The sequence below is a fragment of the Tetrao urogallus genome, assembly GCF_951394365.1.
Source record: "Tetrao urogallus genome assembly, chromosome: 2".
Taxonomy (NCBI): Eukaryota; Metazoa; Chordata; class Aves; order Galliformes; family Phasianidae; genus Tetrao; species Tetrao urogallus.
Genome location: NC_136814.1, coordinates 104,268,075 through 104,280,621, shown reverse-complemented (window position 1 = coordinate 104,280,621; position 12,547 = coordinate 104,268,075). Strand labels below are relative to the sequence as shown.

Genomic DNA, 12,547 nt, shown 5'->3' with positions numbered 1-12,547 from the left:
GACCCGGCAAATCCGATTGACTCCAATTAGTCACGTCATTGGAATGTCTCTCATTACATATTAATCTTATTCCCAAAGAATATCGAGCGAGCTTGTCAGAAATCTTCTTTTTGCAACTAAAAGGTTCCCTCTGCCTTCAGCTGTTTCTTTTCCAGCTGTCCCAGCGCCTTCCCAACCTCCCGCTCCGCTCCCTGCTCACGTTGTGCTCTGCCTCCCGCCGCCCTGCCTGTAACTCCTGCAGAGCAAAAGCACCAAGTGGTCCTCCAGAACCCCACTGAAGCACAGCGCTGGCTCCATTCCCCATGGGATTTCATCCTGGCAGCGGGGTCGTGGGTGGGAGGCCAACGACGCAGTGCAGAGCAGGATTTTCTATGGCTCAGCCCCGCTGCTGCTTTGACAACCCTTCACGTGTCTCCTCGGGCTTTTGTCTCCGCAGCCCCTGCATCACCTCGCAGCTGGACGAGCTCCTGTGTCCTCCCACCACCCCGGAGGGCCGCAACGATGAGAAGGCACTGCTGGAGCAGCTCGTGTCCTTCCTGAGCGGCAAGGATGAGACGGAGCTGGCTGAGCTGGACCGAGCCCTTGGCATTGACAAACTGGTGCAGGTAGAGAGGCTCGGTGGGGTTGGAAAGAGGTTGGGGCCGGGGTCAGGTCATACAGTCATAGAACAGCTGAGGTTGGAAGGGACCTTAAGGATCATCCAGTTCCAGCAGATGCTGAGCTCTGACATGAGCGTGGAGGAGGATTTCCAACATCTGGTCACGGGAGGCCAGATGTGAGTGGGAAAGCGCATCAGATTCGGAGAGGATACTTAATCCTCTGCCATTCCACAGAGAAAAAAAAAGTTGGAAAGCATCCCCATGAAATCCAATAGGCCGCTCTCGGCTTAAAAACGCCATCCCCCATGAGAAACGTCAGCCCTTCAAAGGGCAGCTCATGTGTCGGGGCGTGGGGAGGCCTGGCAGCCCGGCCCGCTTCCCCGCCGCGCTTGGGGTTGGGGCGTGGAGGAGTCTTCCAGCTGGAGTCCCACAGGCACAGATTCCTGAGCCTTAATTGTGCTGCCTAATAATATAGCTAATGGCCTGGCTGGTATGAGAGCCCGCAGCCCTCGCTGTTGAGATTGGCTTACACTGCAGCTGCCCCTCTCCTCTAATTTAACCGTGGAAAAAAATGACAGTTTTGCTCCGGCGTTGCTATCTGATTCAGATAGCACCATGGCCACGGCCACAGGCGCCCGTGCAGAGGCATCTGAAGGATTTGGGTTGTTCTAAATAACAGGGCATGGCCAGGGGGAAGCCTGAATTTAGGCAGAGAGTAAGGGACGTGGAAGATGAGATGCATTGCTCGGGTTTTTTCATGGAGTGGTTTCTCTTTCCTTGCCCCGTGGTGCTCACGTGCTTTTTCCAAAACAATGAGCAGAACTGAAAGCCTGTGAATCACAGAATCATAGGATCATTCAGGTTGGAAAAGACTTCTCAGAATCCCCAAGTTCAACCCCAACCCACCCCACCATGCCCACTGCCCACATCCCTCAGTGCCACGTCCCCACGGTTGTGGAACACCCCCCCAGAGATGGTGACCCCACCACCTCCCTGGGCAGCCTGTGTAGGATGTGTTACTGGCAGGGAGGACTTCACATCCCTGGGGAGAGCTTAGGGATTTACTTGGACTTCAAATTTTTGCACTTGAGGCCCAGATACTTCAGTCCCCATCCAGTCTGGCTATGAAGGAAGGCACGTGGTTGCCCTGGAGATGCTTTGTCACTTCAGGACATAGATGGATCTCCTTGATTTCCCTGAGCCCCCTCCATCCTGCAGGACTTGGGCTGTTTCCCTCTCCTCCACATTACTGAGGACATGGGGAAAGGAAGAGCTGGGTGGAAAGTGAGTAGTCTGGGGAGGAAAGATGAGAAAAGCATCAAGTCTGGTTGTAGGCTGCTGGTTTATGACCTGGAACCCAGTCCTTGAGCCATATATATTCCATCTTAATTTATGGAAGAGGGAGAAGATCTGACTACGTCCCTTGTTCCTGTTGATCCTCCAAGCGTGATGCTGTGCCCAAAGAGATGCTGATGAGGGTGGTGAGACCCTGGCACAAGCTGCCCAAGAGAAACTGTGGGTGCCCCCTCCCTGGAGATGCTCAAGAACAAGATAGATGGCTTTGGGCAACCTGGTCTGGTGGGAGATGTCCCTGCCATGGTTTCTACCATGGTTGGGATTGGATGGGCTTTAAGGTCTCTTCCACCTCAAACCATTCTGTAATTCTGTGATTCCATGATTGTGTGGCTCCACGATTCTGTGGTTCTATGATTCCATGATTCTGTGTTCTGTGATTTCATGATTCCATGATTCTATGGTTCCATGGTTCTGTGATTCCATGATTCTGTGATGTCATTGTTCCATGTTTCTATGGTTCTGTCATTTCATTGTTCCACAATTCTATGGCTCTGTGGTTCCATGGTTCTATGATTCCATGTTTCTATGGTTCTGTCATTTCATTGTTCCACAATTCTATGGCTCTGTGGTTCCGTGGTTCTATGATTCCATGTTTCTATGGTTCTGTGATTTCATTATTCCACGTTTCTGTGGTTCCATGGTTCTGTGATTCTGTGGTTCCATGATTCTGTGATTCTCTGACTTGATGGTTCCACGATTCCATGGTTTCCATAATTCCATGAGCAGTGAGCACACCACAATCCATCAGTGCTTTGGATATAGAGAGATGAACTCCAAGCCCATCTCAAAGGACTTTTTTCCTGGGGTCCTTGCTCCAAAACAAGCCAGCAGAAATCACTCCCATCCCTCCAACGTAATCAAAGCCTTGAGGAACGGTGGTTAACCCCACTTGGGACAGCTCTGGCCTTGAGCTGTGCTGGATGGGGATGGCTGCAGGTGGGGCTCCAGTGTAAAGATTTTCTTCCCTCTTCTCCCTTCCAGGGCGGCGGGCTGGAAGCCCTGACAGAACGGTTCCAGCCTCAGCAAGCCACCCCTCCTCTGATGATGGAGCAGAAGCCCGGCATGTACCCCCAGCCTTACTCCTCAGCATCTCCCACCACCAACCTCCCTGCCGCCTTCCCCGGCATGGTCCGGCAGAAGCCGTCCTTCGGTCCCATGCCGGTTCAGGTCCCGCCGCCGCGCGGTGCCTTCCCCACCACCATGGCCATGCAGCCCCGGCAGACGCTCAGCCGACCCCCCACGGCTCCCAACCAGCTGCGACTTCAGCTGCAGCAACGGCTGCAGGGCCAGCAGCAGGTAAAGTCCCCCCAACCCCCAGCTGGATCCACGGGTGAGAGGGATGCAGCGTCCTCCCTACAGCGCCAGTCCTGCAATGAGGGGAGATTGGAAGGGCTTTGAGTAGCCGGAGGCTGGGTGGACACTAAGGGAAAATATTGCTGGAACATCTGCATCTGTAGCTGGAAAACCTTCCTGACTGTCCTCCCTTCCCTGCAGCTGATCCATCAGAACCGGCAGGCGATCCTCAACCAGTTTGCAGCCAGCTCCCCCGTGGGCATCAACATGAGGGCAGGCATGCAGCAGCAGATGACCCCGCAGGTAAGGGGGATGCAGCGTGGTGGCAAAGGCAGCTCAGTCCCATCTGCTCATTCCCTGGGGATGGGAACATCACCCACCATGCAGAGGAGTGGCTCCAGATGTGCCTTTGTGATTCTTTTTCCTCCCCCTTTACTCCATCCCCTACACTTGGGTAAGGCACAAAGACCTCATTATTGCTTAGAGACAAACGTGCCAAGATCGTTAATTGAGAAGGATCTTTGGAAAATAGATGCCATCCTTTAAATACCAGAATCTCCAGTGAAATCTTCTTAATGATCCTGCAAATCCCCAGGCCCTAAAGTTCTTGTTTCACTTCTAATAAAGTGGATAAAAACATCTGCTCCCTGCAAGGAGGAGTTGGAAAGCGTAGCTGAGTTCTGGTAACTTTATTCCACTTCTCTGAGAAGCCTGCAAGTTTCGTTAAGCATCACAACATCTCTGGTGGGGAATATGAGCTGCAGACAGAGGGACCCGGCGCTTTCCATCAGAGCTCCATTGGCAGTTGTGATGGCTTTGTTGAGTTCTCTCTTGCTGCGCTGCAGCTCCTATGGTGATGGATGGGAGCACATCTGGCCCGGCAGCTAGGGAAGGAGCCCAGTGCCAGGGGAAATGTCATGGAGTGATTTTACAGGGTCCAGGTCGGAGATCCTGGTGTTGGGCACTCCTCGCTGGGAGCCTTCCCTGAAGGGCACAGGAGCAGGTTGCCCAGGTTGTGGATGCTCCATCCCTGCAGGCATTCAAGGCCAGGCTGGATGTGGCTCTGGGCAGCCTGGTCTGGTGGCTGGCGACCCTGCACATAGCAGGGGGTTGAAATTAGATGATCACTGTGGTCCTCTTCAACCTAGGCCATTCTATGATTCTGTGAAGGGCGCAAGAGGTGGCTTTTGCTGCATCCACTAGAAGCAATGATCCCATAACTAAGCGATCATACTTGGTAGCAGGGCAATCATACAGGCTTTCCCATTTGGCTGGGGAACACAGCCTGGATGAGGGCCGATCCTTTGAGATCCTCAACCACTGATTTGCACAGATATCCAATCTACAGCATTTCCCCAGTCGCTCCTTGGTGCTGCGTTCCCTTTTTTCCTCCCAGCTTCCCTTCACAAATCGAGGCCTGTTGCCCCAGAGAGGGGCACGGCTTGTCGCTCCCGGGGCTCTGAGCTGTACACTGAGATGCAAAGAGGAGTTAACTCTTTTAACATCTTCCTTCCCCACAGCCTCCCCTCAACGCCCAGATGCTGGCCCAGCGTCAACGCGAGCTCTACAGCCAGCAGCACCGGCAACGGCAGCTCATGCAGCAGCGAGCCATCCTCATGAGACAGCAGAGCTTTGGCAACAACCTCCCACCCTCAGCCGGGCTCCCGGTGCAAATGGGGGCCGCCCGCCTCCCCCAGGCTCCCCCACAGCAATTCCCTTATCCCCCCAACTACGGTACGAGCCCTGGGAACCCTCCCACCTCCACCAGCCCCTTCTCGCAGCTGGCGTCCAGCCCTGAGGCTGCGTTGGCCAACCGTGGTGGCATGGTGACCAGGGGGATGATGGGCAGCGTCGGAGGGCAGTTCGGTGCCGGGATGACGCCGCAGATGCAGCAGAACATCTTTCAGTATTCGGGATCAGGTAGGTGGGGATGGAGGGGACTGCGTGCCTCTCTTGGAACCGGCGTCTCTGGGTAGGGGTGGTTGGCAAGGGAATGGGCAAACTGGAGGGGTGCGGGGATAGGAGAAGAACAGGGGTGACCCTAGAAAACCCACGTTTAGCAAACAGCACACGGGATGGATTTTGCTGCCATTGGGGTTTTGCTTGCGTTTACACCAGTGGTGTAAAAGCAGTGGGGAAGGATAGGCAAAATGTGCCCAGGTGGCCAAGAGGGCCAACGGCATCCTGGCCTGCATTAGAAATAGTGTGGCCAGCAGGAGCAGGGAGGTGATCATCGCCCTGTACTCAGCACTGGTGAGGCCACCCCTCGAGTATTGTGTTCAGTTTTGGGCCCCTCACTACAAGAAAGACATTGAGGCCCTGGAACGTGTCCAGAGAAGGGCAACGAAACTGGTGAGGGGTCTGGAGCACAAGTCTTATGAGGAGTGGCTGAGGGAGCTGGGATTGTTCAGTCTGGAGAAGAGGAGGCTCAGGGGAGACCTCATTGCACTCTACAACTTCCTGAAGGGAGGTTGTGGTGCAAAAGGGTCTGGCTTCTTCTCCCAGGCAAATAGTAGGACCTGAGGAAATGGCAAGAAGTTGTACCAGAGGAGGTTTAGGTTGGATATTAGGAGAAATTTTTTCTCTCAAAGGGTGGTCAGGCGCTGGAATGGCTGCCCAGGGAGGTGGTGGAGTCGCCGTCCCTGGTGGTGTTCAAGAGGCGCCTGGATGAGGAGCTACGAGAGATGGTTTAGTGCTTGTGGCACTGATAGGAATGGGAGGGTGGTTGGACTAGATGATCTTGCAGGTCGTTTCCAACCTTGTGATTCTGTGATTCTGTAATTCTGTGTAAAGGGCAGAGCCATACTGCCACCGTTTCATAGAATCATAGAATCACCAAGGTTGGAAAAGACCTAAAAGCTCATCCAGTCCAACCGTTCACCTATTCCCAATAGCTCCCACTAAACCATGTCCCTCAACACAACATCCAGTCTTTCGCACCACATCTCACTGCTCTGTATATCTCAAGCAAACCTTTCCTGGTTGAATCCCCTTCAAAATAGATAATTTTGGCCAATGATTCATTTCTTTGTTCATTCTTTCTGCAAAAAGGAAACTGCAAAGCAGTTCTCTAAATTGTGCTTCCTTAACTTTATATGCTCCGGAAAAGTCCTTATTGTTGCTGAGATGTCTGAAATGAGCTGCAGCCAGCTCATGCTTCTTGCCTGGGCACAAGAGCTCTGATGACATTGGTGAGCCTGTGCAGAGTGGTGCAAGGATGATGTCGGGTGCTTGAAGCTGCTCCCATTCAGCAACAGTGTGGGGTCTCAGCATGGCACACGTAACCGATGAGCAGAGCCCTGCAGGAAGCACCTTTGCCATTGTCTTGGCATTACCTTGGCTATTTTCCACACAGGTGTGGTACGAAATTGGAGCACCTGCTGGTGGAAACCACGTGGTGGGCCGGTTTCCCCAATCATTCATCTATGAGTTAGTTGAATTTGAGTGATAGAGCTGCTTGAAATGAAAACCAGAGATTCCAAGGGCAAAAGTCACGGGTTTGATGGCAGCAGTTGCAGGATGAGGAGGAAGAGGGGAGGCTGCTAATGGAATCGCACAGCTGATGCTGTCTGTCCTTCCTTCCCCAGGCATGGGTCAGCAGAATGAGCCCGCCTTTGCCCCCTCGCTCAGCCCCAGCAGTCCCCTGATGTCACCACAGCTCCCTCCATCACAAAGCCCAATGCTGCAGCCAGCACCGCCTGCACCGGGCTATCAGTCACCCGACATGAAGACCTGGCAGCAGGGAGCCATGGGGAACAGCAGGTAAGGTCATCGTGGTGTCATTGGGTGGGTCGGGCTGGAAGGGACAATAAAGGAGCCCCTACCCTACTGACCTGGGCTAGGGTAGCCTGGGTGGGGAGGTGAGACGTGGGAAGAACAGACAGGACACCAAGAGCAGACATGGTGACACCAAGAAGACAGTCCCAGCCTGGCTGAACCTACATCCAGTGTCCTCACTCCATGTGCAAGTCAACCATGGCTTCATGCTCACCTTGTCTTGGGATGGCCAGAAGGACCCAGCACAGTGGTTTAAATCAGTGAGGAGCTCTTGGAGTGAGGTGGCTTCATTATGTCTTGTGAAAGCTGATAGACTTTGGAAGCGAATGGGAAGAGCCATCAGACTGGTTTTGTGCAAGTCAGGTTGGAGCTTCAGATCTCCAGGAATGAACAATTAAAAAGTTAAAATTAAAAAGGCTGTGTTGCTTTGTGCCTGCTGATAGCTCAGCTGACCTTCCCGGGTCAAGCAGGGCTTGGTGTCACCTCACCCAGGGCTTTGCATCACTTCTTTGATGGTCCTCTCTCGTCCCTGTTGTCCCTCCTGCCCCACCACGTCACACTGAGGAGCAGAGGGCAGATGTTCCTACAGTAGTCACCAGCCTTAGAGGGCTTCCTCGGGTGGCTAAAGCTCCTCTGATGTCTCCACATGCTTCATCCCTTCCAGAACAGGCAGGCAGAGAGCATGCTCCCACCAGCACTTGGTTAACCCTTTTCTCCCCTCTCCATCAGCGTATTCAGCCAAACGGGGCAGACTCAGCCAGCACCGGCCCAGCAGGGAATGTACAACAACATGAGCATCACGGTCTCCATGGCAGGAGGAAACACCAACGTCCAGAACATGAATCCCATGGCAGGACAGATGCAGATGAACTCGCTGCAGATGCCTGGGATGAACTCCATGTGCTCAGAACAGGTCAGTGCCACTGCTGACAGCCCTCCCCAGCTTTCTGGAGGGTTGCTTTCCTAACGGGTCTCCCCAGCTTTGTTAGATTCATTTGTTTCTGTAATTTCTTCATTTACAAGCAGTGCATATCCCAACCTTCCCCTGGCTGTGGGTTTAGTGCTGGGGATTTGCCACAATGCATTTCTGGGTTCCCCTTCTCCAGTCCTTCCCAAGAAGGGCAGCAGATGTCCCTGCTCCATTGACACTGCTCTGAGCTGTGTTAGACTCGGGGGAGGCTGCAGCCTCTGTGTCCTTAGGGGAAGGCAAAGCATCCCAGCATCTCCAGAGCTGCTTTGACAAGGTGTTGGGGATGGGTTTGCTTATCTCCTGGTAGCTGTATCCAAACTGAGGGCATGGAAACCTGCACTTAGCTGACTGTGCCCAGGACACTGCCACCAGCCATGGCCGAGCACTGTGGCTGTTTGAGGCTCTGCCCCTCCTGAAATTTTAGCTGCTGGGGTTTGTCTCAGTGCCATTAAGCTCCTTAGAGCTGCTCTTGGCTCATTGGGTTTGTGTGGGAGTGCTGCAGGCTGGGGCTTGCAGCTTCCCCAGCAGCTTTTTCCCCCTCGTGTCAAATGCGTTTGGTGACATGCCACGCTCCCTGGAGACCACGTGTCCCTGGCAGCAGCCCAAGGCAAAGTGCAGGAGGTTGAGAGAAAGACAAAATGCATCCCAGCCTCAGAATGAGAGGATGCTGCTGCTGCCCCATGGGCTCCCCCTCCCCAAACCCACCTGGGCTCTGAGTTTCCCGGACCCACCCAGCTCAGCTCAAGAGGGTAATGAGTGCCTTGGGGACATCCAGAGCCCACTCTGAGCTTTGTTATTGCTTTTGACAGGTAAACGACCCGGCGCTGAGACCCACGGGCCTTTACTGCAACCAGCTTTCCTCCACTGACCTTTTGAAAACAGAAGCAGATGGGGCGCAGGTCAGTAAGAAACTGCTAAGCACATCTCAGGTACAGAGAGAGGAGTTTGCTGTGCTGCCGATAAAACTTGAATGTTCTCCAGCCATGCCATGTCGGCACGCTTGGCACGGGCGAGCTGTTAGCCAGGACTGTTTCAATTTGCAGGCCTAGGTCTGACCCTGCTGGTCACCCTGAAAAACAGTGGGTGTCCCGACCCTGCAGACAGCCAAGGTCAGGCTGGATGGGCTCTGAGCACTGGTGGAGCTGTGGGTTTGCCTTTTCAGTGCAGGAAATGGGACAGATGGCCTGTAAGAGTCCCTTCCAGTTTGGGGATTCTATGGTGCAGTGGTGCTTGGGGACCTCGGAGAGCTGCTCACTGAGCAGAAGCTCTGCAGCCAAGCCGGGAAATAACTGAGCACGGGAGGTGCTCAGCCCCATCCGTCTCCAAGAGCAGCCCAAGAGGAGACAGCAGCGGGAGGAGTTCTTTCCTAGGCTCAGGTCTTCAGTCTGAACGATCCATCCCGGGGATGGAAGGGAAGGCGATTTGAAAGGGAATGTCCGGAGGGAGCGGGGAGGCTGCGGGGCGACGTCTGTCCGTCTGTCTGTCCGTCCGTGCCTGCCAGTCCGAGCGCCGATGCCCGCGGGCTCCGTGCTTTGCGCTCCCGCCGCTGATGAGTCTCCTCGTTTCGGAGCGCCCCGCGGGCTCCGTCCTTGTGCTCACACACACACCACCGCTCCTCATTTTGTAAAGCAGCTCCGGACCTCCTCGCTCGCCTCCAGTCTGCCCCGTGCTGCTGCCTTATGGCCGCCCCTTTCCCGGGATGAGCCAAGCTGATTTTTCCTCTTTCTTTTTTTTTTTTTTTTTTTTTTTTTTCTTCTTCTTTTTTTAATATTTTCCTTTTTTTTTTTTTTTCCCCCCAATTTTTTTTTTTTTTTTTTTTTAATCATTATTATTTTTTTCCGAACGAGCAACGTTGTGAACCTTGCCGAGCTCTGATCCGAATGAGTGCAGCGGTTTTCTTTTTGTAGGAAAAGAAGACAGAAGAGTTCTTCTCTGTGGTGGCTCCAGACTAGAGGAAGTCTCTAGTGAGTTTCCACTTCACGTAGTTCCCAGTCCGTCGCCGCCGGCCCCTGCCCCATCCCCGCTAAGAGCCCCTCTTGTCTTTTGTGTCCCAGCAGGTACAGCAGGTTCAGGTGTTTGCCGACGTGCAGTGTACAGTGAATCTGGTAGGAGATCCCTACCTGAACCCGCCGGCTCCCCTGGGCGCCCCGAAAGCCGCCGCGGTGCCGCCGACCCCGCAGGGCCAACAGAAGAGCCTTCTTCAGCAGCTACTGACTGAATAAACCGCTTTTCGAGGAATGTGACACACAAAAAAAAAAAAAAAAAAAAGAAAAAAAGAAAAAGAAAAAAAAAATTTAAATAATGAGACATACAGAGATATATAAATATATATATTATATATTTTTCTGAGATTTTTGATATCTCAAACCGCAGCCATTCTTCAGCTCGTAGTGTTTGGAGCAAAAAGGGGGGAGGGGGTTTGTTTCGTTTTGTTTCGGGGGTTCTTTCGGTGGGTTTTGTTTATTCCCCCCCCCTCCCTTCCTTTCTTTCCCCTTTGGTTTCCATTCCCCCCCCCCTCTTTTTTTCCCCCCTTGTTTCCCTTTCCTCCCCCATTTTTTTTCCCCATTTCCCCCCCTTCTCTTCCTCCCACCCCTTTTTTTTTTTTTTTTTTTTTTTTAAAAAAAAGCAAACAAACAGAAAAAAAAAAAAAAAAAAAGAAGAAAAAAGAAAAAAACCACCAAAAAAAACCACCCCCAAACCAACCACAAAGCGTTGGGCGTTGGCGACGCGACGAGGCGGGACGGTCGGTTTCATTGAGCCAAACGTAGAGATGATTCTTATTTTTGTAATCAGTTCGCTGGCTTCTTAACGTGGACGGAGGTTTCTCGGGGAGGCGGGAGGGGAGGGGGAGAAGGCAGCTGGAGGACTGCGGCGGCAGCGCAGGAGGACGAGGAGGAGGAAGAGCAAGCTCAGTTGCAGCTGGATCTGTCACTGCTGACGTCTCGGCACGGGGCACAGATAGGGATGGACGTTGGATTTCTGCAAACAAGGCCGGGTTGAGTCACACACGCTTCAACAACAAACCTTCTCTTCCTTCCACCCCGACCCGCTTGTGCGTACAATCAGCTTTTTCTAGCAATCGTGAGTTTGTCGGTTTTAAAGAAAAAAAAAGAAAAAGACAAAAAAAAAAAAGACAAAAAAAGAAGAAGCAACCTACAAAAAGCAAAGAGTATTTTGACCCACTGTTGGTTTTTTTTTGTTTTGTTTTGTTTTTTGTTTTTTTCCCATGTTTTATGCTGGTTTCGGGCGCCCCGGCGGAACAAGGGGGGGCGATGATGTGTATATTGCAATGGGGGGGAAAAACTAATAGGCAAAAAAAAAAAGAGAAAAAAAGGAAAAAAAGACCAAAAAAAAAAAAAAAAAAGAACAGTTTGGGGCAAAAAAACTGCAATAATTTTTAGGGGGAAGGATGGGGGGAGGGCTCTGTCAATTATTGTAGATAAAATTTTCTGATTAAATATTAAATAAAATTAAGCAGTCGGTTCTTTCTGCTTTGATTGTGTTTAACAGCTGAGGTAGCTTAAACTATTTAAAATAATAATAATAAAATAATAATAATAATTGAATTCTCTGTCGGGAGATAGCTTATTTTTTTCCCTCGAGCCTGTCACTGTAAATAGCTCTGAGCTCTGTATAAATTTGTTTTCTTCTCTTTTAGTTGGGGGTCGCTTTTAATATTCACTGCTGACTTTTATGAGAGTGGGGGGCGATGGGGTTTTTTTTCTCCCTCTCTCTCTCTCTCTCTCTCTCCAATCGCGCTGGTGTGTGGAAAACAAATGTGTAGCTTTGTTGATTGACATTTGCAAGAGTTAAAGATGACAAAAAAAAAGAAAAAAAAAGAAAAAAAAAAAGAGAGGAAAAAAAAAAAAAAGACAAAAGAACCGGAGTTGCCAGCTGACGTTTCGTTGTCTCTGTGCCGACGCATCCCTGGAGAAAGGCGCTGTTGATGGGCGCTGAGGTGATGGGGCTGAGCCACAGAGGGGTCACAGTGGGGTAAGGGTCCTGGCCATAAAGCATCGTGCTTTGGGCCCATCACTGGGCACCACCCAGAGGTGGTGGGGCCTCCCAACCGGCCCCAAAGCCCTACCAGGTTTGGGTCCTCCCAAGTAGCTCAAAAACCCTACAGTGTTCGAGTCCTTCCAACCAGCCCTGACACCCTGCAGTGTTTGAGTCCTCCCAGTTGGCTCCAGAGCCCTACAGTGTTTGGGTGCTTTCAACCAGCACAAAAAACCTACCTTGCTTGGGTTCTCCCAACCCGCCCTGACACCCTACAGTGTCTGGGTCCTCCCAGTTGGCCCCACAGCCGATTGTAGGCCCCCACACTACAATGTTTGGGTCCTTCCAACCAGCACAAGAACCCTAAATGTTTGGGTCCTCCTAGCCAACTCAAATGTCCTGTTGCTCCCAACCAACCCCCAGGCCCTACAATGTTTGTTCCTCTCAACCAGCCCCAAACCCTACACAGTGTTTGGGTCCTCCCAACCAGCCCCAAAGCTGGTTTGTTCTTCCCAGCCAGCCCAAAAACCCTACAATGTTTGGGTCCTTCAAGCTA

General features: G+C 52.1%; 1 protein-coding gene across 2 annotated transcripts in view; it reads left to right on the top strand.

The window, feature by feature from the left end:
* The window catches only part of NCOA1 (nuclear receptor coactivator 1), a gene marked incomplete at both ends in the record, with an annotated part of 56,718 nt that extends 46,501 nt beyond the window's left edge, over positions 1 to 10,217 (top strand). The window contains 8 exons of one of the 2 annotated variants that reach the window (XM_079532784.1): positions 437 to 605; positions 2,937 to 3,251; positions 3,450 to 3,551; positions 4,769 to 5,168; positions 6,836 to 7,010; positions 7,755 to 7,938; positions 8,805 to 8,894; positions 10,053 to 10,217. In XM_079532784.1, the coding sequence (XP_079388910.1) occupies positions 437 to 605; positions 2,937 to 3,251; positions 3,450 to 3,551; positions 4,769 to 5,168; positions 6,836 to 7,010; positions 7,755 to 7,938; positions 8,805 to 8,894; positions 10,053 to 10,217 (1,600 nt within the window). Of the gene's footprint in view, positions 1 to 436; positions 606 to 2,936; positions 3,252 to 3,449; positions 3,552 to 4,768; positions 5,169 to 6,835; positions 7,011 to 7,754; positions 7,939 to 8,804; positions 8,895 to 10,049 lie in introns of both variants that reach the window. The other variant, XM_079532783.1, reaches the window with a different exon arrangement.
* Positions 10,218 to 12,547: the final 2,330 nt, after the last annotated feature.